Source organism: Sparus aurata, chromosome 12, assembly GCF_900880675.1.
Source record: "Sparus aurata chromosome 12, fSpaAur1.1, whole genome shotgun sequence".
Taxonomy (NCBI): Eukaryota; Metazoa; Chordata; class Actinopteri; order Spariformes; family Sparidae; genus Sparus; species Sparus aurata.
The window spans coordinates 15,582,890-15,608,976 of record NC_044198.1 but is presented as its reverse complement, the minus strand read 5'-3'; the positions used below and the strand labels follow the sequence as shown (position 1 = coordinate 15,608,976).

Sequence of the window (26,087 nt, the reverse complement as noted above, 5' to 3'; positions counted from 1 at the left end):
CTGCCCGTACTCTGAAATTGATTTCTTTCTGTCTAGAGATCAGAGCATGCCATGTCCTCGCCTCTGCAATCCCTTCTCCTTTTCTATATTGACAAACCAAGGGCAAAAAGCGAAAAAAGGGGCTCATCTTTCTCTCCCTTTATGTGCTATCAATTGAAGAGCAAACTGAAAAGGAAAGCTGTGAAATGACTTTACCCAATTTTATTGCTCTAGAATGAGTAATAAGATTAAGACAACAATAACTATTGTCGTTCTGACTCACAGTTGGACACAAATTCATGGGTCGTGAAATCCACCACTCAGATAAAACTTTGCTTTTCTATCCACATAGACAGAAGGGTTTGCTTCAGCTAGCATCCTTCTCATGAGGTACAGTAATTATTTCTCACCCAATTCCCAGCATCCCGCCCGGCCTTTCTGGATGTTTTGATTTTTTAGAACTGGGTCACCTCTAAAGTGATGAAAGTAATTAAAAGTGCCCAAACAAAAACTGGCTACAGACTCTCATTCTGGTTCCATCTATATTAATGTAAAGCTTGGCCTTATAAATGTGAAGTGACCATAAATTTGTCATGCACTCATTTTAGATTAATTTGAAATTAAAGCTTCAGAGGCAACACAGATTGAGACGACTCTGTGAAGTCCATTTATAAGGAATTTCTAATCAGCATAAAAACATTCATTAAATGTTTCAAACACACTCTAATGTATCTGTATGCAGTGACAAAGACAGGTGACAGAAGTGGTAAGCGGTTTCTTATGTTAAGTTATATTTTGTATTATTATACATATGTTTTACTGTCATTCATTGTCTTTTTATTCACTAACATCCATCTATAGGTGACTACAGGAGTTCTTGTTGTTCTTGAAAAAGGCATTAAAGGAGCAGTTCACCCAAATACAAAAAAACCCACATCTGATTGGGTGCATGCTCTCGCTCTTAGCTTATCAGCTACAGTGAAGATTTTGGCTTTAAATCGTGTGTAAATAATATCTTTTCAAATCAATTTGGGATTTCCAGGCTCTGGAAGAGCAATTTTGTGTTTCTTATTTTCAATGTAAAACTAGTCCCCATCTACTTCACTTGAGAATACTGCATAACTGCTAGGGTTAGATGTGAAGCTCCATAAATGTTCGGTGGATTACAAAAAAAAATCACTTGATTCTCCTTCAGCCTGAGGGGGAGAAGATAATGACTGAATTTTCATTCATGGGTAAACTGCTCCTTTGATAAGCACTTGTATCAGCTTACAATACATGACACTGCTATAAACCATTCGCAATCCATTAAACGCTTATATTCTCTTTTTTGAATGCGTAAAATTGTCCCCCCCTATTTAGCATTCATAAAGAGTACGCAAACATCTAAACTGCTGCCGAAGTTTTCTCTTTTTAATGAGCTTTTGTCCGTGAAAGGAAAAAGGCATTATGAATCTCAAAGAATGCGTGCTGCAACATCAAACAATCTTTCATTGTTACTGTGAGAAATAAAAGGAAATAAAAATATTGCAGCGTGTGGTTCCCAGGTTGTAAATAAAATTACTCTGCATAAAATTGGCGCGCTTGTTCTTTGAGAGAGGAAATGGAAAGCTATCACACAAACTTCAAAAGTAATCAATTAAACCAATGCAAATAAAAAAAAAAATGGGTTTCTGATGGTAATGCAAAGGGCTTGTCCGTTTGGGTGCCTGTCATCAATAGCTCAGAAAATAAGGGAGGAAGAATACTTCATTTCCATTAAAGAGCTGATAATTATCCTTTATAAACAGCTCTCCAGGTAAGCAGAGCAAACGGCGGATCCCATCAAAAATTCAGCTTCACCTGGTTTATTTTGAGTGTTTTTGTTTGAGCGAAGGCAGCCTGCCAATTTCTTATGAATCTCACAACCCACACGCCCCCGGAGTATGCGTGCATGCGTGCGTGTGTGTGTGTCATTGAGGAGATGCGTGTGAATGTGGGGAAGGCGGCGTGTTGCACATGTGTCTAGCGTGTGTCTGTTCGGTGAAAGGAAGAGGCAGACAGGTGAAAAAGAGAGATGGGGAAAGAGCGAGACATGTCGCAGCACCCTCAGGACGTCTCTTCTTTCTGAGCAGCTGTTGTCTGAGAGCTGGAGGCAGCACTGCGGCGCCCTGTCAACTCCTTCTCCCACAGAAGCCCCCGTGCATGCAAAACAGGCTCAGGCTGCCCTCTCTCCTTGGCCACGCTTTTTTTCCGCCCCTTTTTGTCTCCCCGTATATAACAAACACCTCCTTATTCTCTCCCCCCCCCCCCCCCCCCACACTCCGAGTCTTTATTCAAATCAATTTCAAGCCATCTAACGCACTGCGCCCGGTAATAGTTACAACACACACTAACACAGCGCGCGGCAAGTGAGACAATTCTGCGGGAAAAAAAACGTTTCAAGGGCAGAAACTGATAAAGAAAAGAAAAGGTATTGTTGATTTTTCCTCAGACCAGATTGATTGTGCACTACGGGATGCATAAATCCCCTGCATGGGAAAAAAAATACATTCAAATGTTACTCTCTTATGTTGGAGGTCAGACTGACAGAAAATCAAACCATTTAAAACTGTTTTTAAGCACCATTACTTTTCACTGACAGCAGTTGAACCAGTTGCTTATAATTTAAATGGCTTAGCGTTAAACAAAAAAAACAGATCCACCCACATCTACATGATAGTCAGTTATTTAACATTTGCAGACTATAAAGGATATAATCTTTGACCTTGTGCATTTCACTGCTTTTAAAGTCAATTTTAAAGATATACTCTACTAGTTATATGTAGTGGAGCCAATTAAAAACTGTTCTCCAACTTCCTGAAGTCGGCATCTTCCCCGAGAGCAGTATTGCTTGAAACATCACGATTATGGTGCTTTATATGAGTGGATGTTGGAGCCCAGCAGTGTACGAGCTGCACTTTTGTTTCATGTTTCAACTCGCCTGAGGGCCCACATCCCTAAGGGCTCCAAAATCCCCCCCAAAAATTAATTGGTTGTAGATCATTTGAGACATATTACATTTTTGGGAATTTGCACAAACCAGTGTACAATATCAAGCAGCGTTACACAGTCGTTGTTCCCACATAGCTCCAGGGGGGATCAACAGCTGTCCTCATGTCACTGTAGGCCGTCTCACTGGGCTCTGAATTGTCGTGGCTATCGGATAATTCCAGAAGAAGTTGAATGTGGCATAAATTATGCATGAAGAGTAGACAGCACATTGTAAAACCATACAAACGGTGGCACTATGACTAAGACTCACAGGTATGACCAGGATTGGTCAGTTAATATAACTGTATGAAGTTAGAGGCTGATCGGATGGAAAATAGCAGAGTTATTTCCACTTTCTATTTGGCTCACTTAAAATTGTTTACCATGGTGATCCACTTTCAACACATCAACAAAAGGGATATTATAAATGTCAAGTTTTCTGCGCATTGGTCAATGTTCAATGTCTTGCCTTGGAAAGGCAGCCCGAAACTCAAAAACGTTGGCATCATGAAAGTCTTTTAGTCTTCAGTGAGCAATTTTAAGGTGGCTTCTGTAAATATAAACTATCATTTAAGTGCTTCAAAGGTGTCAAAAAAGTGTTTAAAGGCACCTGACAAGCCCTTCTGCAACATAAGATTGAAGTATTTACCACTCTGACCATGGTTTTAAAGTGTCATGAGTTTCTGAGCATCCCCTCAAAAGTGGCAAATAATCATAATGCAATACACAGAGAGGGATTATTTAACATGGATCGATCCAAACTAAAATCAATCTATCAATTCAAATCAATGTAGACACTTAAAATCGAACTCCTAAGTATATATTCTGTGCCTTTGTTGGTGAAACAATATGTCATCTCTTCAACAGCAGACTGACTGACACGTCCAGAGGAGGAGGAGGGGGAGAGAGGGAGGGAGAGGAGGAGGAGAAGGAGAGGAGGAGGTGTGTCTGCGTAAACTGAGTCTTTAGTGCCCTCGAGCTGTCACAGTGTGAAACTACAACACCACCTGTAATGAGGGGACGATATTAACTATAGATATGAACACTAAAGGTTCATTCACATGATGATTTCACTGTTGGTTTCATTCCAGCTAATAAGGAAAGTGAAAAGATAAAGCATTAGATTAATAAATTAAGTCAGTGACACAGTAATGACAGGAACCATGGTGTTAGCGTGGAACTGACTCATATAGAAATGATCGTGTGTGATTACTGCCCTCCATTGGTCAAACAGAAGAACTGTTCCCCTTCCTTATTAACATGACTTCACAGTTACCACACCAATACCAAAAATGTTAATGTAAATGTACTGTACGCAAGTATTTCCATTTCCTCCTACTTTACACTTCTACTCTCCTACATTTCACTACATTTTACATTCATCTGTCAGCCTTACGTTATAATTACTTTACTTTCCCTGCACACCCACACAGCTGTTTTCAACCACTCCAGCTGAATAGACCTCTAGGCTATCTTCATTAAAAATAATAACTGGGTATGTTTCCCTGCCCCAACAGGTTCAACAACATTAACAAAGTGAATAAAAAAAAAAAAAAACACTCTCCGTCAAGTGTCTGTTGACTTAAAGGGACAGTTCCTTCTTACCAATAGTGCTAATTATTCATCTGGATTGTTTTGGTGTGAGGTCTACTCTGGATTATAATAGAACTCAATGGCTCTCGGCTTGTAAAACTCCACACAGCAGTAGCTGCAGAGGCTTCTGTATGATAATATAAATGGTCTGCATTTTTATAGTGCTTTTCCAGTCTTAACGACAGCCCAAAGCGCTGTACAATACATTCCACATTCACCCATTCACACACACATTCATACGTTGATGATGGAGGCTGCCATGCAAGACGCCAATCACTAGTCCAGACAGGTATCGAGGTATAAAGGCACCAAGGAGGTGTGCACTCTGAACTGCCAGTCTGGTGCCAATCCTTTACAGGTTGGAGTTGTTTTTTCTACAGGCGCAAATGAATTTTATTCTGACAGACTTGTTTCACCTGTGACGATGTCGCAGGTTCTCACAGTAACATTTGATCCTCTGAATAAAGCTCACAGTGAGACTCAGCTCAACCACAAAGACGTGCTTTCATAGAGACAGGAGGACTCACACCCTCCCTGACGAAAGAAAAGAATCAGTGTTACCTCACTTCATCCAATGGTACTTGAACTCAATGCAAAGGATAAAGTGCCTTTTCCACACAGACCTGCTGAGGACAGAAGAGAACTGTACATGGTTGAAGTTCATGGCTTAAAATCCAGTAAGTGGAGCTCTGATTGGTTGACATGATTTCTGTTCACGGTTATTCCATTGATTATTTTGTTGGAGTCAAGTGTTGCTTCAGATGACAACATAGCTAATTAGCTTGCTACAGCCAAAGCTACATCAATGCCAGTTGCTACATGTATAGTTAGCAACAGTTGTGGGTTACTCAGTATGCTGCCCCCCTATATTTTGAGCTACCTTTGAATTCTGGCCTTGCTTTACAATGTGCACCTTAAAAGGTTATACTGATATTGTATGTAGTCAAATCATCAGCAAAGTGCAAGAATTATCATCTTTCCTTGACAATAATGAAAATATGTTTGCTAGCTAGCAACATAAGCTTTAGCTAGTGTTAGCAATGTCAGCTAGCTGGCGTTATAAGCGATTGGTGTGCGAGTTCTCCCAGCAGGTTGTTTTGTTTGTGCGAAGGTGTGGACTCTGCTATGGATCAGTGCAAGGACAGAGACGAAGAAGTCCCTCCCTTTAAAACCGTTCTGTGTGGGGAATTTGACAGCCAGACGAAAGCTCAGAGGTGAGATGAGGATCTTTAACCACCCATGACTCTTCTCCATGTCAGAATTCAGCACTCAAATCACTCCACTGACATTACTCACACTCAGAGCTCTGTGTTTGTCATGTTGAAGCCTGATGCAGCAGCACAGACTGGGTTCTCATGGTCCTGGTCCTGGACCTGAACACAGCTGTGTGTCCATAAAGAGTGATGCGTCTATGGAGCCTCCTCTTGTTTTTAGAAAATCTGCTGATGGAAGGTAAAATTTTAAAGTGAATAAACATGATTTGTTGTCAGTGTCATCTGTAAGAAAGATATTTCTCATCTGTTTTTTTGTTCATCAAACATGCACATTTATCTGTGCTGATTGTGCTTTAGGATCCACCAGCAGAGGCCAGTTTCCACTGGACCTGGACCTGAACACAGCTGTGTTTCCATGAAGAGTGATGCATCAATGGAGCCTCCTCTTGCTTTTAGGCAAGCTGCTGATGGAAGGCAACATTTTCAAACTCTTTGTCACACCTCTCCACATAGAGAGGGTGCAGACATGGTGTTGTTTATATATGGAGACAAGAGAGGACATTTTCAGACTGCTGCTCCTGATGACATTCAAAGTGTCAATCTGAGTTGTTCACACAAATGGTGTTAAACCATCTATTCATTCATTCATTGTTGAGCTGTTAGCTGTAATTTTTCCTCCCATTATCTTTAATTTACTCAGTTTACTCCTCTGTCCCTGTCTCCAGCCACTTTTCACATCTCGTAAACCAACACATTACTTAGGAACTCTCTAGACTCCATCTTTCCACTGGATGCTGTGAGACTTCCGCACCTCAGTCACCTGACTCCCATATCCAACTGCTCATCTGTTCCTCATTCCCAAAATTACAGTATTTATAAAAGCCCAACTCGACCTGTTTTCTGCCAGATAATCAATATTGCTTCATGCCTTTTCTTTCAAGCTCTGAAATCTGAACCTGGACATTAACCAGATTCAGATTCTGAGGATCTAATTCAAAGGTTGAAGGGTCTAAGGACAGAGGATGCTGTATGCTGTCCAGACACCAAGACCTCTGAGGAAAATTGTGTTTTGTGATTTTGGGTTCTATAAATAAAATTTGACGGGACTTAACCCTGACCTTAGCCCTAATCTGTACCCTCTGTATCCCTTTTATCTTAACTTAATTAATAAATCACTTAACGCTTTCCTGTGTGGCCGGTTGTTTGGGCCCTTTTCCTTGTTCCCTTTCCTCATCTGCCTAACAGTCTGGAAACTTCCCAGCTCAAGCAGTAGCTGGTAGTTCTAGGTGCCTTGCTCCAGGGCACTTCGGTAGTGTATAGTGAGGGAGGGAGAGCTGGTTATGGTAAGGTCTATTACAGCTGTTGGGTCTAAGCCCAACTGACTGATGAAGTAAAACACTGAGCTTTAAGCTACAAACAGCTGTGTTCTATGCTGTTGATTCGCAGTGGAATCAGCAAGACTAGTAAACCTCTAACACTACAAGAAGTCATCTAAATCAACTTTCATATCACTCATGGAGCTTTTTCTTGTTTGTCTGTGTGTGAAAAACATATCGTGAGATAATTCTTAATGATTCCTCCACAGAGTTGACAATGACAGCTCAGAGGTTTCCAGTGACCATTCTGCCAAACAGCATCAAATATCCCTGGACTCCATATTTATGGTCTGTACATGTACAACAAATTATTCACATCTGTTCCATGCTGCCCTTTTTAGACCAGTAATATGTCAGTATGTCCCACATGGGTCTGGTGTTTGGTTCCATGATTTAGTTTGACTATGTACCTCACAACATGTTGTTTTCCAGCTGCTAGAGGAGAACATTGTCATTTTTGTAAAGAGGGAGTTGAAGAAGATCCAGAGGGTTCTGAGTTCAGATTACCCGGGAAACCTAGAGAGTCAGGGGGAGGATGAGGAGGTTTTGGATGGTGAGGATGAAGAGCAGAGAAGGGGCAGCAGAGAGGAATTTCTGAAGATCACATTGTGCTTCCTGAGGAGAATGAAGCAGGAGGAGCTGGCCGACTGTCTACAGAGCAGTAAGAGGATTTCCCTAAAGATTCAACATACTTAAATAATGGGACATTTACTAATGTCTCAAAAGATAGACTCACACTTTGAAGAAATTCAACAATTAAATATTTTCTTTGACTTTGCTTTTTTGATCTACTTTTTGTGTGTTTGTTCAGGATATCCTGTTCCAGTTTGTTCTCAGCGTAAGCTTAAATCTTACCTGAAGGAGAAGTTCCAGTGTGTGTTTGAGGGGGTTTCTAAAGCAGGAAACCCAACCCTCCTGAATCAAATCTACACAGAGCTCTACATCACAGAGGGAGGCACTGGAGAGGTCAATGATGAACATGAGGTCAGACAGATTGAAACAGCATCCAGGAAACCAGACAGACCAGAAACAACGATCGGACATGAAGACATCTTTAAACCCTCACCTGGAATAGATCAACCAGTCAGAGTTGTGATGACGAAGGGAGTGGCTGGCATTGGGAAAACAGTCTTGACACAGAAGTTCACCCTGGACTGGGCTGAAGACAAATCCAACCAGGACATACAGTTCATATTTCCATTCACTTTCAGAGAGTTGAACGTGCTAAAAGAGAGAAGGTACAGCTTGATGGAACTTGTTCATCACTTCCTTACTGAAACCAAAGAAGCAGGAATCTGCAGTTTCCAAGAATTCCAGGTTGTGTTCATCCTTGATGGTCTGGATGAGTGTCGTCTTTTTCTGGACTTCCACAACAATGAGATCGTGACCAGTGTTACAGAGTCCACCTCAGTGGATATCCTGCTGACGAACCTTATCAAAGGTAAACTGCTTCCCTCTGCCCGTATCTGGGTAACGACACGGCCTGCAGCAGCCAATCAGATCCCTCCGGAGTGTGTTGACAGGGTTACAGAGGTCAGAGGGTTCACTGACCCACAGAAGGAGGAGTACTTCAAGAAGAGATTCAGAGCTGAGGAACAGGCCAGCAGAATCATCTCCCACATCAAGACATCACGAAGCCTCCACATCATGTGCCACATCCCAGTCTTCTGCTGGATCAGTGCTACAGTTCTGAAGGATGTGTTGGAAACAAGAGAGGAAGAAGAACTGCCTAAGACCCTGACTGAGATGTACGTCCACTTCCTGGTGGTTCAGTCCAAACTAAAGAACATCAAGTATGACGGAAAAGCTGAGACAGATCCACACTGGAGTCCAGAGAACAGGAATATGATTCTGTCACTGGGAAAACTGGCTTTTGAGCAGCTTCAGAAAGGCAACCTGATCTTCTATGAATCAGACCTGACAGAGAGTGGCCTAGGTGTCAGAGCAGCCTCAGTGTACTCTGGAGTGTTGACACAGATCTTTATAGAGGAGAGAGGCCTGTACCAGGAAAAGGTGTTCTGCTTTGTCCATCTGAGCGTTCAGGAGTTTTTGGCAGCTCTTCATATCCATCTGACATTCATCAACTATGATGTCAATCTGCTGTCAGATGAACAAACAACCTCTCAGAGGTCTGACACACAAACAGACACATCAGCAGAGACACACTTTTATCAGAATGCAGTGGACAAGGCCTTAGATAGTGCAAATGGACACCTGGACTTGTTACTCCGCTTCCTCCTGGGGCTTTCAATGCAGACCAATCAGACTCTCCTACGAGGTCTGCTGACACAGACAGAAAGTAGCTCACAGATCAATCAGGAAACAGTACAGTACATCAAGAAGAAGATCAGTGAGAATCTGTCTCCAGAGAAAAGTATAAATCTGTTCCACAGTCTAAATGAACTTAAAGATTGCTCTCTAGTGGAGGAGATCCAACGATCCCTGAGATCAGGAAGTCTCTCCACAGATAAACTCTCTCCTGCTCAGTGGTCAGCTCTTGTCTTCCTCTTACTGGCATCAGACAAAGTTCTGGAGGTGTTTAACTTAAAGAAATATTCTGATTCGGAGAAGGCTCTCCTGAGGCTGATGCCAGTGGTCAAAGCCTCCAACAGAGCTCTGTAAGTACAGAACGGTTGGATTTGTTTACCACAGTTTAAATAGTCTGCTATATTCTCAAATGGAAAGAAAACAAGTTCATACTTTTATTTTCCCTTCTCGTTATTTAGACTGAGTGGCTGTAACCTCACAGAGAGAAGCTGTGAAGTTCTGTCTTCAGTTCTCAACTCCCAGTCCTGTAGTCTGAAAGTGCTGGACCTGAGTAACAACAACCTGCGGGATTCAGGAATCAAGCTGCTGTCCGCTGGATTGAAGAGTCCACACTGTACACTGGAAACTCTCAGGTCAGGATTCATCAACCGTTTCAACTGACCACAATATCCCTTTACATATACGAATAAGGTCTTTAGTTAGTGTCTAGATATTGTGATTACTGTGCACTAACATAATGTCCTTCTTCTGTTGGAATCAAAGTTCCAGGGAGGATATTCAGAATGTTTTCATACACAATAAGCAAAAGAAAATCAGCATTAAAAAATCTATATATATTTTTTTAACATACTACAATAACATGTTTAAAACATACAACAAACCAAAAAAGGTTTGAGTCTTTCTTTCAAATGCACACACTAGTGAGACCAAGTCTTTCACAACAGGAGATAGTGATGCTCATGCTATCTCCTGCAGTACTGCAGTAACCTTCCAGCCCTCACAGTACCCTCAGATAATGTAACCTATTGTTTTGTGTGTTGGCAGGCTATCAGGCTGTCTGATCACAGAGGAAGGCTGTACTTCTCTTGCATCTGCTTTGAGCGCCAACCCTTCCCATCTGAGAGAGCTGGACCTGAGCTACAATCATCCAGGAGATTCTGGAGTGAAGGTGCTGTCGGCTGGATTGAAAGATCCACACTGGAGACTAGACAAACTCAGGTATGAAGAGGCTGTAAATCAGTCAATCAATGGTAAAGGAGGAAGAGCCGGAATCTTTCTGTCAGCCTGGCTCTGTGGTGCTGTACCAATTTCAGCATACTTTCTGCTTTACTTTTAGAGACAAGAGTCATTATGGCACAAGAGATTACTTGTCATGACCAAAACACAGAGGACCAAAACACAGGAACAAGCTCTGATAAACTCAATATAGTGTACACTACCTCAACAGCAGCAAACAGCAAACAGCAGATGGACACATTTAATGAGGAGTTAATATTGTAGAGCATAAATAAGAGAAAATAATTATTTGATTAGAGAATAACTCTGTATGCGAGCCAAGCATTGTCAATGGTTACATGCTGAAAGAGGTCTGAACTTCTGGTCTGAACCTCCTCCTCTTTTCAGGTTGGAGCCTTGTGGACTGCGATGGTTAACACCAGGCCTGAGGAAGTGTAAGTGTGTTTTTAATCTGATTAATAGAAATAAAGCAGCACACATTCGACCATCTTCAAATTGTAACAGCACTCAGTCCAAAATGTTCTTTCCATCAGATTCCTGTGAACTCACGCTCGACCCAAACACAGTAAACAAAAAGATCAAACTGTCCGACAACAACAGGAAGGTGTCACATGTGGATGAGGAGCAGTCATATCCTGATCATCCGGATAGATTCGACTGGTGTCAGCTAATGTGTAGAGATGGTCTGACTGGTCGGTGCTACTGGGAGGTTGAGTGGAAAGGAAGACTTCATATAGCTGTTACTTACAGAGGAATTAACAGGAGAGGGAGTGGATATGACTGTCTGTTTGGATGGAATGATCAGTCCTGGTGTCTGACCTGCTCGAAGGGTTGTTACTCTGTCTGTCACAACAATAGAAGAACATCCATCTCCATCTCCATCCTCCTCCTCCTCCTCCTCCTCCTCTTCCTCTTCTTCCTCCTCTTCTTCCTCCTCTTCCATTTCTTGCAGAGTAGCAGTGTATGTGGACTATCCTGCTGGCACCCTGTCCTTCTATGGAGTCTCCTCTGACACACTGATTCACCTCCACACCTTCAAGAGCACTTTCACTAAACCTCTTTATCCTGGGTTTGGGTTCTGGTCTGACAGGTCTGGTTCCTCACTGTCTCTGTGTTCCTCATAGAAGAGAGAAACTCTATCATTGCTCACCTGATAGTTCAGTCTGTACAGGATCACACACAGCTGATAGTGAGCACCAACCTAATCCTCTTACTGTAAGAGAGGAGAAAGAGGGGGCTGAATGAAGAGAAGAGGATGCTTGACTGTAGCTTTCACCCCATCCTTGTGTGCACATGCATCCCTTCATCCCATGTCTTTCTATCCTTCCTGTTTTATTGGAGCATCATTACTGAAGGGGTGGGGGTGTATTTGGTCTCCCTAGTATCCCTAGTGTGTGTGTGTGTGTGTGTGTGTGTGTGTGTGTGTGTGTGTGTGTGTGTATGAATGTGGCATATGTTGTGGAGGACTTCGAGTGGTCAGTAGTATAGAAAGTCTGGTGCAGGTTCATTTACCATTTGGAAAAATTTAAAAAGCCTTCAATAATATTCATATATAATATTCAGTCTTCAATATTGGGGCATGTGAAAATAACACATACATTCAACAATTAATTTAAAGAGAATGACATTATACAGAGGCAAAAATGCTAATCACATAGTAAAAACTGCAAAATAGAGTAACTTTAATGCACACACACTGATATTTCCCAGAAATAGATGTTACATAGTTAACAAAATGCTGCCACCATGTGGTGTAAGTGTTACATCATCTGAATAACATTTAGCACACAGCTTGTTTCACTTTTGTTATTTTTCTGATGCACATGCAGCTGAGTTATGTAACACATTTCATCTGAAGCTCAACATTTGAGACAGCACTGCAGTCATCAAGCTGTGATCATTTATGGAGACTTTTCACACATCACATTGTGTTTCGGTACATTTTCAAATTGGAGTTTTGTGTAAGGTGCAATACAAAATCAAACAAGATCAGTAATAGTTTAAACTTTTGAATACAGGATTTCTTTTTAATAAAATCTCACGTTTGACAGACAGGTTTCACTGTGTGACTGACCTCTCAAAGATTACACAGATGTCTTGAGGTGATTTTTAGGTTGTTTTTTGACAAGGGAAAGACACTGTAGCTCATTCCTCGTGTTTGAGGTGTCCATGCTCTTAATTTAACTGTGACACATTCAGGGTAGGAACCTTCTGCTAACTGCAGACTCCTGTGGTTTGTAGCATTCATACACTGTGAACTTTCAACTTCAGGCCACACCCCATTTACTGATAACAACAGGTCTTTTTACAGGAAAGAAAAACCTGAAGTGAAACACTCCTGTTGGTTTAAACCGATGCAGCGACAAGTTTCTGCCTGAAGCTTCAAGTCTTCAATAATAACAGTCATGATTCTTTCCGTGTTGTCTACAGAAGTGAGTCACTTGGGTCTGACAGTGGATGCAGGTTGTCAAGCTCTGATCGGGAAGTTTTGACAATTTGTCCATTCATTAAACTCAGATCAGAAGTTTAAACTTCCTCTTTTCGTTGAAATACAGTGAAAATGACATTCAGTTGGGAGCTCTAATCACAAACATTTCGACATCCATTTAAGATGCAAGAAGTCTTGTTATGACAGTCTGACAGCACAAGCAACAATTAACCCCACATGACATATCTATTCAGCAGCAGCAAACAGCAGATGACAAAAAAAATCTCACCACAATGCCCATTTAGTAGTTGTTCAAGAGCTTTCATATCATTGTCAAGTATTAACTTTCAACCGCACATTTTATGCAAACATGGGCTAGAAATACTGAGCAACAAACAATAAATATAGAACATCTGCTTTTCTTTCACAAAAGGCACATTCCCTGATGATGATCATGGGATAGCATTGAAAGCTCTGGGATGTCTGTGAAATGAACCTTGATGTAAGATTGTTTTCCTATTCTTGTAATGTATGACTTCGTATCACTCAAAATGCTGTGTTTCTGTCGCTTCACCATAACATCAGAAATATTGGTGACAGTTTAAATAAGGGGGGCACGAAAAGAGTAACTAATAAATAAATAATAAAGTACTTATGAGTACACATATTTATGAACTTATAATTTCCTAATTATTCATTAATATATTGTTTTATCTCCCAGTCAGTTCTCTAGTAATGTTAATTTAAATCATATCCTATCCGGTGCAATTCCTGTTTGTTTCTGTGTAATCCAATTTCTCTGCACCATTATATGTATTTTGAGGTACTATTTTGGTATATTACTACACGCTGTGTGTCTTATAATTATGGGTGCAATTATCATGTTCAATTGCCTGCCTTGGTCAAATGTGAAAGGTAAATATAGTGTATAGATTCTTTATTTTTATTGCTAGTACAAGTAGTATTTGACTTTATATTTCTATTATTCTGTGTGTCTTGTTTCAGTTTCCTGGTTATCACTGATTCACTGCTGTAAGCTGTTATAACAAGTGAATTTCCACGGAAAGGGGAATGGTAGTCTTATCTTGTTATATATTATGCTGATCATTATCTGCCGTTGGTGGACTATATCACGACTTTCTGTATGCACGTGAAAACTTGTTTCTTGAAGTAAACACACAAGTAAAGTAAACACACAATGCCCCATTTCTTAAAGGAGCCGTCCTGCTTTCATAACCCATATTGAACGGTGGCGTATGACTCCCAGACTGTGCTATAGTCATGCATCGTATAATGTGTCTCATCAACATTCCCAGGAAAGCACTCATGTCATGTCATGACACGGGGGGTTTGTTGGTGGAGGTTTGTTGGTGGAGCCAATCCCAGCTGTCTCTGGGCAAAGGCAGGATACACCTTGGACAAGTCACCAGCTCATCGCAGGGCCCTCACTGATGGCAACTGCACATCAGGAGCAATTTGGGCTTCAGTCTTGCTCAAGGACACTTCAACATGCGGCCCAGTTCAGCCTGGGGAAGCCGGGATTTGAACCAGCAACCTTCTGATCACTAGCCAACCTGCTCTACCCGCTGAGCCACAGCCACCCAGGAAAGCAAATGAAAAGTATGACATGTCATAAAAATATCAAAAGACACTGGATGAAAGGCTTTAACCGTGCAGAAACAAGAGATGGGTTTCGGAGTGGCTGAGACAGAGACAACGATCATCCTATTGCAAGACACTGTACCATCACAATGATTATGAAGCTGTTATTCTAAAGTTGAAAAAAAAAGTCACATAATGTAGCTTTAAAATGAGGTGACGTGACTAAAAACAGGCGGGTCCACCTGTGGAACTGTCAGGGTTCAAACGAGTTAAAGCAGTAAGTCTGTATAAATAACTATTGATTCAAACTTTCTGTGCAGTTTGATCTCTCGCATGACATTTGAGCCTACATGTGCACCGTTCTCTCTCTTTCTCTGCCCTCCACCCTCTGCTCCCTCAGACTGCAGGCTGCACCACAAGCGGGTCACAGTCAAATGTTCACAGCCCCCCTCTAAACATGAATAAAAGAGGTGTGCGTGAATAATTCAGACTGCAGCCTGTTGTTCCTAACCGTGTGTCGTCATCGGGACGGTAGTTGCGGAAGTGGCCTGCGCTGTTTTGCAGAGGATGAGAGCTGCCTGGAGACGACGCGGGGACAGGAGGTGTGAGCTGTCGGATAGAAATGGACGAGCCTGAGACGTGATCAGCTGATATCCGTCGCACGTCCAGCAGTCTCTGTAAGCACACGTTTCTGGTCCGGGTCGGGGTCCCGTACAGACCGGACTGCACTGAGAGGAGCTGTCTTGGAGGTATGGGCGCACTACAGTCCCTACCTGGTCATCCAGAGTACGCTGATCTGGCGGAGAAGACCGGCTGTGAGTAGTCGTCTTATTATCATTGGTTGCATTGACGTGAGACCCCTTGTGGTTTCTTCAGACATCAGTGAGACACGTAGGAGGTGAGACAACATGAGCTCACTGCACCGGAAATATGATAAAAAAAAACTGAAGTCTCTTCAATTCCGACCATAGAAACGTCGTGTCTGACGTGTCTCAAGCAAATAGATGAGTAATATTCCCCTTCAGTGTATATTTACACATCGTCTTTCATGTCTCCTTGGTGCAGCAGTGATGAATAATTCACAGTGCAAGTTAATGGTAACTTTACCCAGTTGACAGATGGGGTGTACAGTTATTAATAATAGATCAGATTGAAAGCTTTGACAAAACATGATAACTCTAACAGATGCATGCCTTTCCTTTCCTATATGCCACAATAGCCTCTTATTAACAGGTGATAGTGGCAGGGCGAGACAACAAGTGGTTTACATAAAATATGAATATCCAAATCTGCCATCGAGTAAAACCCGCAAGACCTGTCACTATCAGACTGTCAACAAACAGCTCACTCGCCTAAATGACGGAACCATAAATGCCTTGTGTTTCTGAAGAGGCTTTAGTCTTGCTGTTTTTGGAGGAAATTAAAGGATAGGTTCATATGAAAATTTTAATTCAGTCACAATCTTTTTGTCGATCATGCAGATGGAAAGTCAGGTGAAGTTTCGCAGTCCACAAATAATAACCCCCATAATCTGTTTGATAGGATGTTATTCACACCCTCAGCACACGGTCAAGCTTTTGCACCCACTCCAGACGGGGTACACTCTGACGTTTTTTTTGCTTAGCAGCTACAGTGAAGGTTTTGGCTTGTGAAAGGGTGTAAACAACGTCTGTCCAGATCTATCGGGGAGCTCAGCCCTTCAAGAGACTTATAAAATAAAGCTGGATGAGCTGTAAGGAGCCATTTTTGTTTGTTTTTATTCTTTTAAACAAATCTACGTCTACTGCAGTTGTTTAGGAGAATGCTTCAACACTGTTTCGCCGTGAAGCTCCAGAAACGGCTTGTGGAACACGAAACTTTCCCTCAGCATGGTTTTGAGAAGATAATGACTAGATTTTCTTTTTTTGGGTGATCGTATCCTTTGAATTTATACATGCACGAGAATTAACTTCAGTCCACACTTCTGTTTTCAGTTTCATTTGAACAGATCAGCATCCTGCATAAAAGATTCAAGCAATTGAGCCACAATGAGCAAACTCTGCGGTAAGTTAGATTTTCATGATTTTACATGTAGAGAATGGTGTTTTTCTCTTTCCGTGCCACATTCAGGTTTCTGTTCTGCTATTACAGAGCTCCAAAGTTTAACTATTTTGGTTGCACATGTGTCCAAAAATCTGTCAAGTGCGACTTAACATTTTGAGCAGTCGCACCTGTATCGTGCAGGAGAGATACATTAAGTCAGCAATGCTAGCCTTGCTAGGCTAACTGAGCTACTACAGCTAGTAGAAGCTGCCACACATTTGCTTGGATAACAAATCGGATGAGTGTCCATTTCTTACATATTGCACCCGTAGAAAAGCACCTACTCTTTCTCCCTCATTAAAAATTCCAGAATATAAAATAGCCAACCATTTTTCATTTCACTATTAAGAAAAGAGAAAAAAATATACACTCTGATCACAAGCAATGAATGTGAGAACAGCACAAACATCGTTCTACTACCTCAAACGTTCAACTGTAGGAACAGGAAGAAAAACACATTGTTGACTGGACGGGGACTTACAAACAAAGATTACAAAAGAAGTTAGCTCCAACAGTTTTCTTTTGAACTGGGAACCTGCTAAACAGGCTTTACGTCGGCACATATGGCTGACAACTTGCAGTTGTGTGTTATTGTGACACCGAGTGCCACACCTTTAAATCCCTCTTTTCACCCGTCAGGAGAGATCACTTCAACGAGATCCCAGATCTATCATGCAATCCCATCCGCTCACAGATCATAGAGGCCTTCTTTGACCAAAGGTACAGTCACGGTAGTTTTTGAACAAAAGCAACATGGAGTGGAATATAATGTAAGAATTTCCTTTCTTTTTCCGAAGAAACTTCCATCAGAATAGCGAGGGGAAGGTTCAGGAGATTGGCTTCGAGGAGTTCCTGGTGGTCATGTCCCATTTCAGGCCTCCGTCGCTGCACATGACAGATGATCAGCGTGAGAGTGTCAGGAAGGAGAAACTGAGATGTGTGTCTTAAACAAATCACATGATCACATGCTCAACATAATCGGCGCCTGACACGTGGCTCTTAGTTAAACTGGTGGTCTGTGTTTTGTCTCTGCAGTTTTGTTCAACATGCATGACACGGACAACGATGGGACAATAACCCTGGAGGAATACAGACATGTAAGCTTCAGCTAGCTTCTGTGGACGAAACATGCAGTTTTAAAGCTTTGTAGTGAATTTAAGTTGTCATATAACCAGTGAAGTTTACAACAATCTCCCCTCACAGTCTACATAAATCACCATGAGAAAATCATGTGGGTTTGACTGCTATCTGTGTCAGTTTTTATCAACACAGTTTGATCATTTTCAGCTGAGTTTTGAAGGTGATTGCAGAAACAGGTTCTCTCACACCCTATTTACACCTGGCATTAAAATGGGTTCTGTAATCTGTTTATTGTCCACTTATCCGAATAATAAACAATTTGATCTTGCCTTTGCGTTAACATCTGGTCATTTTGAATGAGTCCTCGTTATCCGTCCTCCAGAGCAAAACCTGTGTAAGAGTAATTTGAGGACGCCCCGGACTACATTAAAAAAAGTGCAATTTTGTGAGTTGTTGAATTAGGGGAAACTTTATGGACATTATGAAAAGCTGTCTATGATAAATCCTTAATTATGTGTCCCTTCATGTCCCTATAGGTTAAACAGCTAAGCATGCTACCAATGTTTGCTCACAAAAAGAATTGTATATATATGTATTGCATCAGCTGGTTAGCCAATCCATTTATGGTAACTTCCTGATTCATAATTCTGTCTGATATCATTGATATAAAGTATTTCAACATATTGAGGCGTATTCTGGACAGAAATAAGCAGCGGGAGGAGAAATTTTTGCAAGCACATCGGAGATAATGGATTTTATCATAGGAATTATTGGACTTCCAGTTGACTTGCACACTCACGCAGCGATGTGGACACGAGGTGTTACACCTTGAATTACTGTGCATTTTGTCTTAACCAGATAACGTGTCTGTGTACAGATAGCATTTTCATGCCAGGTGTAAATGAGGTCAAAGAGCCAGCTGCCTCCTTGCCGCACATTTAATTGGTAACTTAAAGGGAGAAAGAGGTCTTAAAGTCACTGTAGTACATTTCTATTTTTGACTGTTGTTTTCACATCTGTGCAGGTGGTTGAGGAGCTGCTATCTCACAGCGGGGCACTGGGGAAGGACACAGCCAAAAGCATCGCTGATGCAGCCATGTTGGAGGTGGCCAGTATTTCAATGGGTCACATGGTATGTATGCTGTAAAATGGCAACCTAACGTCGCATTACACTGTCTGTGTGCGCAACGTCAGTAACTTCACTTTTTCACACACAGGAACCGGACGAATTCTACGAGGGGATCACATTTGAGCATTTCCTCAAGGTTGGTACGCTGAACACACAAACGATAATGTACCGTATATGTTTTCTTAAATAATTTTCTTACTTCTTTGCCTTGAAATACATTGGAAGTGTATTCAGATATGTGACTGTAATTCAGATGGATCGTATTAAATGAGACAGGATTTTCGAGGACAATGACTCTATCAGCAATACACATTTTAGATCATGTAAAACTCTCTTTTTTTTAGTTGCTGAGCACCTTTGAAATTGAATCAAGAATGAACATTCGCTTTTTGAATATGGACACAACGACCTTATGTAAGTGAGGCTGGGACAATAAACTGTGCGGCAACTCTGGAAAAACCCTGAGGACGCATAATCATGGTTTCACTATAACTAACAGTCGCTTGTTTTCTACACCAGTTTGACGCTTGCATCGAATATATTATGCCTTACGTATGTTTGAATAACTATGCAAATACAAAGTAAATATGTATACTGCGGCTGTTAGGGAGTTATTGATTTGATTGTTAGCAATAATATGAAATAAGCAGTCAAATAACAAAATCAGCCTGTTAGTAGCTCAACAAAGCAATAATCAAATATCCATGTCTGGAGTGGCAGACGGTATGACTATGCATGCAAATATGGATGCCTGAAGAAATTAACCTCAGACAATATTAATGCCATAAATCAATAACTATCAATAATCAGGGACATAAAGTTTGTCTTTAAATAAATCTAGATGTGTCTTACAGTAGCAACGCAGTAGTTTCAAATGCCTTTGATCATGTTACAAATACAACACTTGGTGCATGCTCTGCACACACTGTTTGCACAATAAAGGAAACAGATCTGCCATTTGGTTCATGATGTGTGTTTATGATAAAAAGGAAATGGGTGTGCCGTCATGCAGGATTAAATGTTTAAAGGCAGCATCTGATTACTCCTTATCAAGGAAGAGGAGGAGACGCAAGTCATATGATTTTTTTAGTCAGATCTGTGTTATCTCTGTTCTGTTTCGCCTTGTAAGGTCACAACTTTTTTAATAACGCACACATATATTGTTGTTAGTCAAGGAGATTTTTAAAAAGTTTAGTTAACATTAGTTAAACACCATGTAGATGATACAAGATTTTTTCTCCTATAGAGAGTGAATGAGTCATAGAAACCGTTGCACAGTGGTATATAATCTTGTTTATCTGGTGTATGTATTTATATATGTATAAATTCTCTTTTCACGCAAAGACGTCACAACGCAAGTTTTGTAGGGGGTTATAGAAACAGATTTTCAGCGCACATTTGCACTTTGCTGAATTATGGCGTGAGTCTTATAGCCATCAGTGCATCATATAATCCCGAGAAACTGTCATGCTGCAGTTACAACCACAGACCCTTTGTACTCCAACATATCATGCCACAAACAATTTGCAGCCCCGTCATGGCAGAAGTTTTATTAACTTTGAATCAGACGTTTAGAGAGAAATAATCTTTTAGCGGGACGTTGATGGGAAGTACACGCAGTGGGAAAACTAGCCATGTAAAAATGAATGCAAGTGGATTATAAACAGGAAGTCAGAAGCGAGCTGGTAGAGTGTTTACATCGTCAATCATATGCAATGACCACAACATCCTCAGTTTGATTCTGGCTGACCTATGTTGTCATCCTGTCGTTCTCACCATGTTTCCTGCCAGCTCATTCTGCCGTCATTAACAACGGATAGGCTGAAATAGCTAGTTTCCTTTTTAGGCGTTTATTATGTCCGTTGCTTTATTTCCTGTAAATGCCAGGTGAGAGACTGTTTAAAATGTCCCAAAGATACCCATCAGCACTTCTTCTGATGCACCTTGACTTCATGTATTCAATAATAGGTATATACTGCCCTCCGCAGGTCAAACCATGTAAAGCATGTTCAATGATAATCCTATGTCATTTCTATAGCAGGTAGTTCAGATCATGAAAAATGTGTGATGTAGTGCTTTTCATGGTTTGATGATCAGATTTGTCACTTTTACAGTTTGTGTCATTGTATCATTTTAAGGCTGTTACTTTGTAAAGCTTTACATGTTTTGCAATAAAATATGACATATGCAATGGTGGATCTGGTTTCTTATTATCTGTTGTTGTGTTGATAGATGATAATATTGCATACTGATTTGATTTTCTTTACGTATGAGGAGAAATGTTACTCCAAATGTGCCACATGTGCCATCATTTAACAGCAGTGTAACTAAAAAAAATCACTGTATAAAAATCACTGCAACTATCTAAATGTAAACTTGTATTATTAATTTAGGATTTGAATCCTTTGAAGTTCCTTTAAAATAGTTTCTGTGGATAGAAAACATTCAAATGTAGGAGATCCCATTATAAAGCTTTTACTCAGGATGACATTGTCGGCATGTAGGTCCTCCAGAGTGAAATATTATGCGGACTATGGGATGGATTGCCATGAAATCCATCACATATATTAAAGCTCCTTAAAGGACAACATTTAACTGCATCAGTGATCCTCAGAATTTTTCTGTAGTGCTACCATAAGGATGGCAATTTTGTTTTTCCTGACATTTCTCAACAATTATTGGCTGGATTTCCATAAAATTTGGCACAGACATTAATGTCCCCTTAGAATGAGTTGAATTGTCTCAGTCAGATCTATCTCCACCCCTTTTAACCGATCACAATCGTACTGGGTGGCGCTAAGCACAGGATGCAGTGACAGGGTTCCTCTGTTGGGGGGGAGGGTCCTTGTTTGAAATCAGCTGAATCCCTGTGAATGGAAAGGTAAGAGCTGCTAGTTTGTTTCACCTTATGAATTAGCAGCCAGGTCAGGGTGAACGTTAGCGTGTAGGCTGCTAGCTTGGAGGCTGTTGTTTCCTGTAGTGACGCAGATTTTGACACGGACAGCGGAAGGGAAGAGAAATGCGTGAAAAAGCCGCCCAATGGCAGGCAGATGACCACCGTCTACATCTGGTGAGTCAGACTATTGGATGAGCTATCGCTGTCATCGGGTCGCGCTTTTACACTTCGGGTTTTTGGCCAAATGCCTAGAAAACCAACCACACCCCCGTCAAGTTCTGTTGTACTCCGCATTAAATGCTAGTTAGCACACGATAGCATGCTAACATGCTGAACTAAGATGGTGAACATTGCTAACTGTCGGCTTGTTAGCTTTGTCCCCTTTTAACCATACGAGCACGCTGTTAGCTCACAGAGCTGGTCAGATAATTGTAGACTTATTGTCCTGTTGTTACTCACCTTTAAATGACAATGTGGGAACAATGTGCTGCTTGACAACTGTGAGCTTATTCGTCCTTCACCCTGCCAGCACCCAACAGAAAAACTTTTTTTTTCTACCTGTTGACCTTAAGCATAAGTTTGACAAAACATATTCAGTGTACTGCAGTTGTGCAGCAGTTGACACACTTTTGAGTGAGCGATGTGCTGAAGATTGACAACTGGTCAATCAGTGGTTACAGCAACTACAACAGGCTCTGCCCACTTTTGTCGGGGGTTTGCATGTTCTTCCCTGTGTTGGTGTTAAAACTCAGCAAGTTTTCCATCAACTGGCCATAAAAATATAAAAAGTTTGGGTGATAAGAGTGTGTGTGTCCATGGTGTCTGCGTTATCTCTACAAGGTCTTGTAAAGCATGAGTGGGTAGCTCACACCCACCATGCTTCACATTGTATGATGTATGCTCCATAGATAAAGATTATTCGTCTTCTTCTGTTCTTCTTCTTCTGAAGAGTGACTGCTGCCCGGAGGTACCCTCTGTCTTAGTGCTTTAAATAAAGCCAAGTTATAACAGGGAACTTGATTCATGACCTAGAGTGAATCCCCCATCTACTTCCAGTTCCCCGAAAGCTTGTGATCAGAATAAAGTTTAGATAAGCATTACTTCATACACATAACAATATTTGGTTTCTATGTTATATCTATGTATAAAACGATGACAAGTGTGCATGCAGTGTCTGTTATTCATCCATTGTTTTTTCTAAAAAGGGGGTTTTCTCCAGATTTAACGTCAACCATCTTTCACACACTTGCATCCTCATCTATATGAGGATGCAAGTGTGCAAACACACACATACAGTTATCTGACCCACACACATCCACACCTTGTGACTGGCCAGACAGCCCGCCAGTTTCATGAAATCTTTCCTATCTGATGCAGCCTTGTGTTGAACACATGCGTCATTCTGAGCTGATATCACACAGTCAGCGTCTCAGCAGCTTCCTGATTTTTCTTTTAACCCCTCTCGATGGACTGAATCTGTGCAGAACACAGCACATGATGCTTCAGGCTGGAATTACACTACTTCTCCTGTTGTTTTACACTTTAAGGAAATAAAAAATCGTTGTTGTTTGTGTAGAAATAGGTGGAAACATGCACTGCAGGACTTTTTTGAGCCTTTTTTCCAGACACTCACAAAAAATGAAAGGTTATACAAATATAGAGCTGCAAAATATCTTTTAATAATTCTGTATACAGCAAATAACTTTACATCGGCAAAAGAGAACCTTACATAACATATCAGACAAATTAAATATAAGTGACTTGCAATCAATACCTTCACACTCTTGATCTTTTAACAGCACTCCACTCATCAGAAACATACAAGAAAATAAATATTAAATACCATAAATAGGCTTCATTACACTGATGTACCAGCCACCCTCATATTCACTTATCTTTTTAAGTCTTTATCAACCCACTGAGTTTCAGTGCTGTTTAAAGCAGACTGTCTAAGGCCAGCCTTAGGTCATCCTCACAAGAAGAGTGTGTTTATTTGTATCCTCCTCCTGCACACTTTGTTTTTTAGAGTCCTAAGTTCTCTGGAAACATTTGCCAAGAGCTCCTTGTAGGTCTTCAGCACCACACAGCCGTAGACCTTCTGCTGGAAGACGTTCTGAGGTGGAGGTAGTGTTGTCGGCCCCCCCGCCGGCTCCGGCACCGGCAGGTTTGGGAAGAGGCTCTGATAAAAGCTGTTTATGAGAGTGGCCAGGTTCTTGCTGCGAGTGCTGACAGTGGTGAGCTCAGCCAGCAGTGGGCTTGTGGGCGACTGTAAGTCTGTCTGCTGCTCGTACACCCGTTTGAAATGCGGGAAGAAGGCTTGGAGATGGATGGAGATGCTGGCCAGCCTCTCTGAAGGCTCCAGGCCAGAGATGTTGGGGTCCGGGACGTCGGCGACAGTCACCTTGCAGAAGAGCTCTGCCATTTCTCCTTGAGAGGCTTTCTGTTGAAGGAAAAGGAAGAATAGAATATGATAAGGCCACACATCTTAAAAGGAAAAATCAATAAACATCAATATAGGGCCTGGGGTTATGGCCCTAAAGGGAGACTACACCAATGTTACATTTCTTGGGGAAAGATATCGATTATTTTATTCCACTCATTCTTCTTCTTTTTTCTAAATTTGATGCCTACATTACCCACAATGCAACTTTACCACTGAGGGACATCACTGGAGGCCGTTTATCAGATTACATGAAGCTTCCTCTGGACCCACAAAAGACTTTACACTACTTTTTGACATATGCAGTATAACTTCCTCCCCAAGACCTGTAAACACACTTTACCATGTCAAGTTGGTAAAGTGTTACCCTTTCAAATTATACATTTTTTGGCCTAATACCTTCATATCAATGTTGAGACAATATTGTAGAGATGACAATATGTACTTTTACAGAATATGAACACAATGAGATTCATAACAAATTATCATCAGTAATGTGGATATAGTGACCAAGCAGGTAAAGGTATTAGAACAAGGAGAACAGTCTGGTAAGTTTAGAATATGGCATTACTTTACTTTAATGTAGCCTTTAAAAACCAGGCAGGACAACACCTATATCAATCAATGTACAATTTAAGATGATACATATGCTTGTGTCATGAAAACGATACAATACCAATATATTGCCCAGCCCTATATGAAAAGTTGTCATATTATGTTTAAAGGTGGAGTAGTGGGTTCAACACAGAAAAAACAAGATGCAGCAGATTCTGGTGTCTGCACTCACATATGTTTTGATTAGGTCGACAGATTCCTTCTGTACGAGTCTGGTCAGCTTCAAAGTCTGCTGCAGAGAATTCCCACACTCCTGGTTTCTGCTCGCTGCCACAGTTCTCGTTGAATCAACAGCCATAACCAGCAGGAGAGAGAGTAATGCTGAGGGAGAAAGGAACTGGTCAGTTAAGGTTATCCTACATCCCAGCCGCGAGGGGAACTTCTAACTTACGAAGCCACAAGTGGAAGGCAGGAGGGCTAAAAATAGATTCTAAAAATTCAGCAGAAAAAACAACACAAAAGTCGAGACATTTTCTAAAAAATCATATGCTTAGATGCCAACAAACATTGCCAGTTTCTTTAAGGATTGGCCAGATTCATTAAAACAGTCCAAAAACTATTTGACTTCACTAACTCAGGCAAGAAATACACTGTGATCAAGCAGTAAAACTGAATCTGAAACTTCAGACAGTCAGTTTCAGGCAGCTGAAGGCGGCAATAAGGCATCAAAAATAACCACAACCACATGCACAATAGAGAAGCAAGAAAAGGTGCAATTGTGTTCAACAGTTTGTCTACACTTCGACAGAAAAGGAGATGTAAAAAAGAAACATACCTGCTGCTGTCTCCATCAACTGTTGAAAATGCATACTCTTCACATGACCATTCATTCTCCTCTCGGTATCACAGGCAAATTGCGAGGACTCGTCATAATCACACTGCTTTTCAAACTTTTTTAAAAGACAGAAACCACACATTTGTCATAGGAGGAAATGACGTGCACCTTGTGAGGCAACCAAATTTCCCAGAATTTCCTCCTTTTTTTTTTTTCACATGTGCATTTTTTTTTTCTCCTTTTGTTAAGTGGGCAGTGTCCCTACATGTCTGTTCACAGAGCAGACATGTTTGGGCGTCTTTCTAATTGTTTGTGTGTATGTATGACCATGAGTGTGTGTTTATCCATTTATGCTTAGATTA

General features: G+C 41.1%; 3 protein-coding genes across 3 annotated transcripts; 2 read left to right on the top strand and 1 right to left on the bottom strand.

The window, feature by feature from the left end:
- The first annotated feature begins 7,404 nt into the window (after positions 1–7,404).
- LOC115593220 (NLR family CARD domain-containing protein 3-like) lies at positions 7,405–12,175 on the top strand. Its single transcript, XM_030436675.1, has 8 exons — positions 7,405–7,462; positions 7,607–7,835; positions 7,986–9,792; positions 9,901–10,074; positions 10,487–10,660; positions 11,066–11,112; positions 11,212–11,548; positions 11,607–12,175. The coding sequence occupies exons 1-8, from the start codon at positions 7,460–7,462 to the stop codon at positions 11,800–11,802; spliced, it is 2,967 nt and encodes a 988-aa protein (XP_030292535.1). The 5' UTR covers positions 7,405–7,459; the 3' UTR covers positions 11,803–12,175.
- A 2,951-nt stretch (positions 12,176–15,126) lies between these two features.
- Positions 15,127–21,190, top strand: tescb (tescalcin b). Its single transcript, XM_030436676.1, has 8 exons — positions 15,127–15,523; positions 16,682–16,751; positions 17,430–17,510; positions 17,588–17,727; positions 17,826–17,887; positions 18,895–19,002; positions 19,088–19,135; positions 19,344–21,190. Exons 1-8 carry the CDS (start codon positions 15,460–15,462, stop codon positions 19,419–19,421), a joined length of 651 nt encoding a protein of 216 aa, XP_030292536.1. The 5' UTR covers positions 15,127–15,459; the 3' UTR covers positions 19,422–21,190.
- Positions 21,191–23,552: 2,362 nt separating this feature from the next.
- Positions 23,553–25,830, bottom strand: m17 (IL-6 subfamily cytokine M17). The gene is made up of 3 exons (XM_030435108.1): positions 25,726–25,830; positions 25,123–25,271; positions 23,553–24,335 (listed from the first exon to the last, which is right to left on the bottom strand). Exons 1-3 carry the CDS (start codon positions 25,778–25,780, stop codon positions 23,868–23,870), a joined length of 672 nt encoding a protein of 223 aa, XP_030290968.1. The 5' UTR covers positions 25,781–25,830; the 3' UTR covers positions 23,553–23,867.
- Positions 25,831–26,087: the final 257 nt, after the last annotated feature.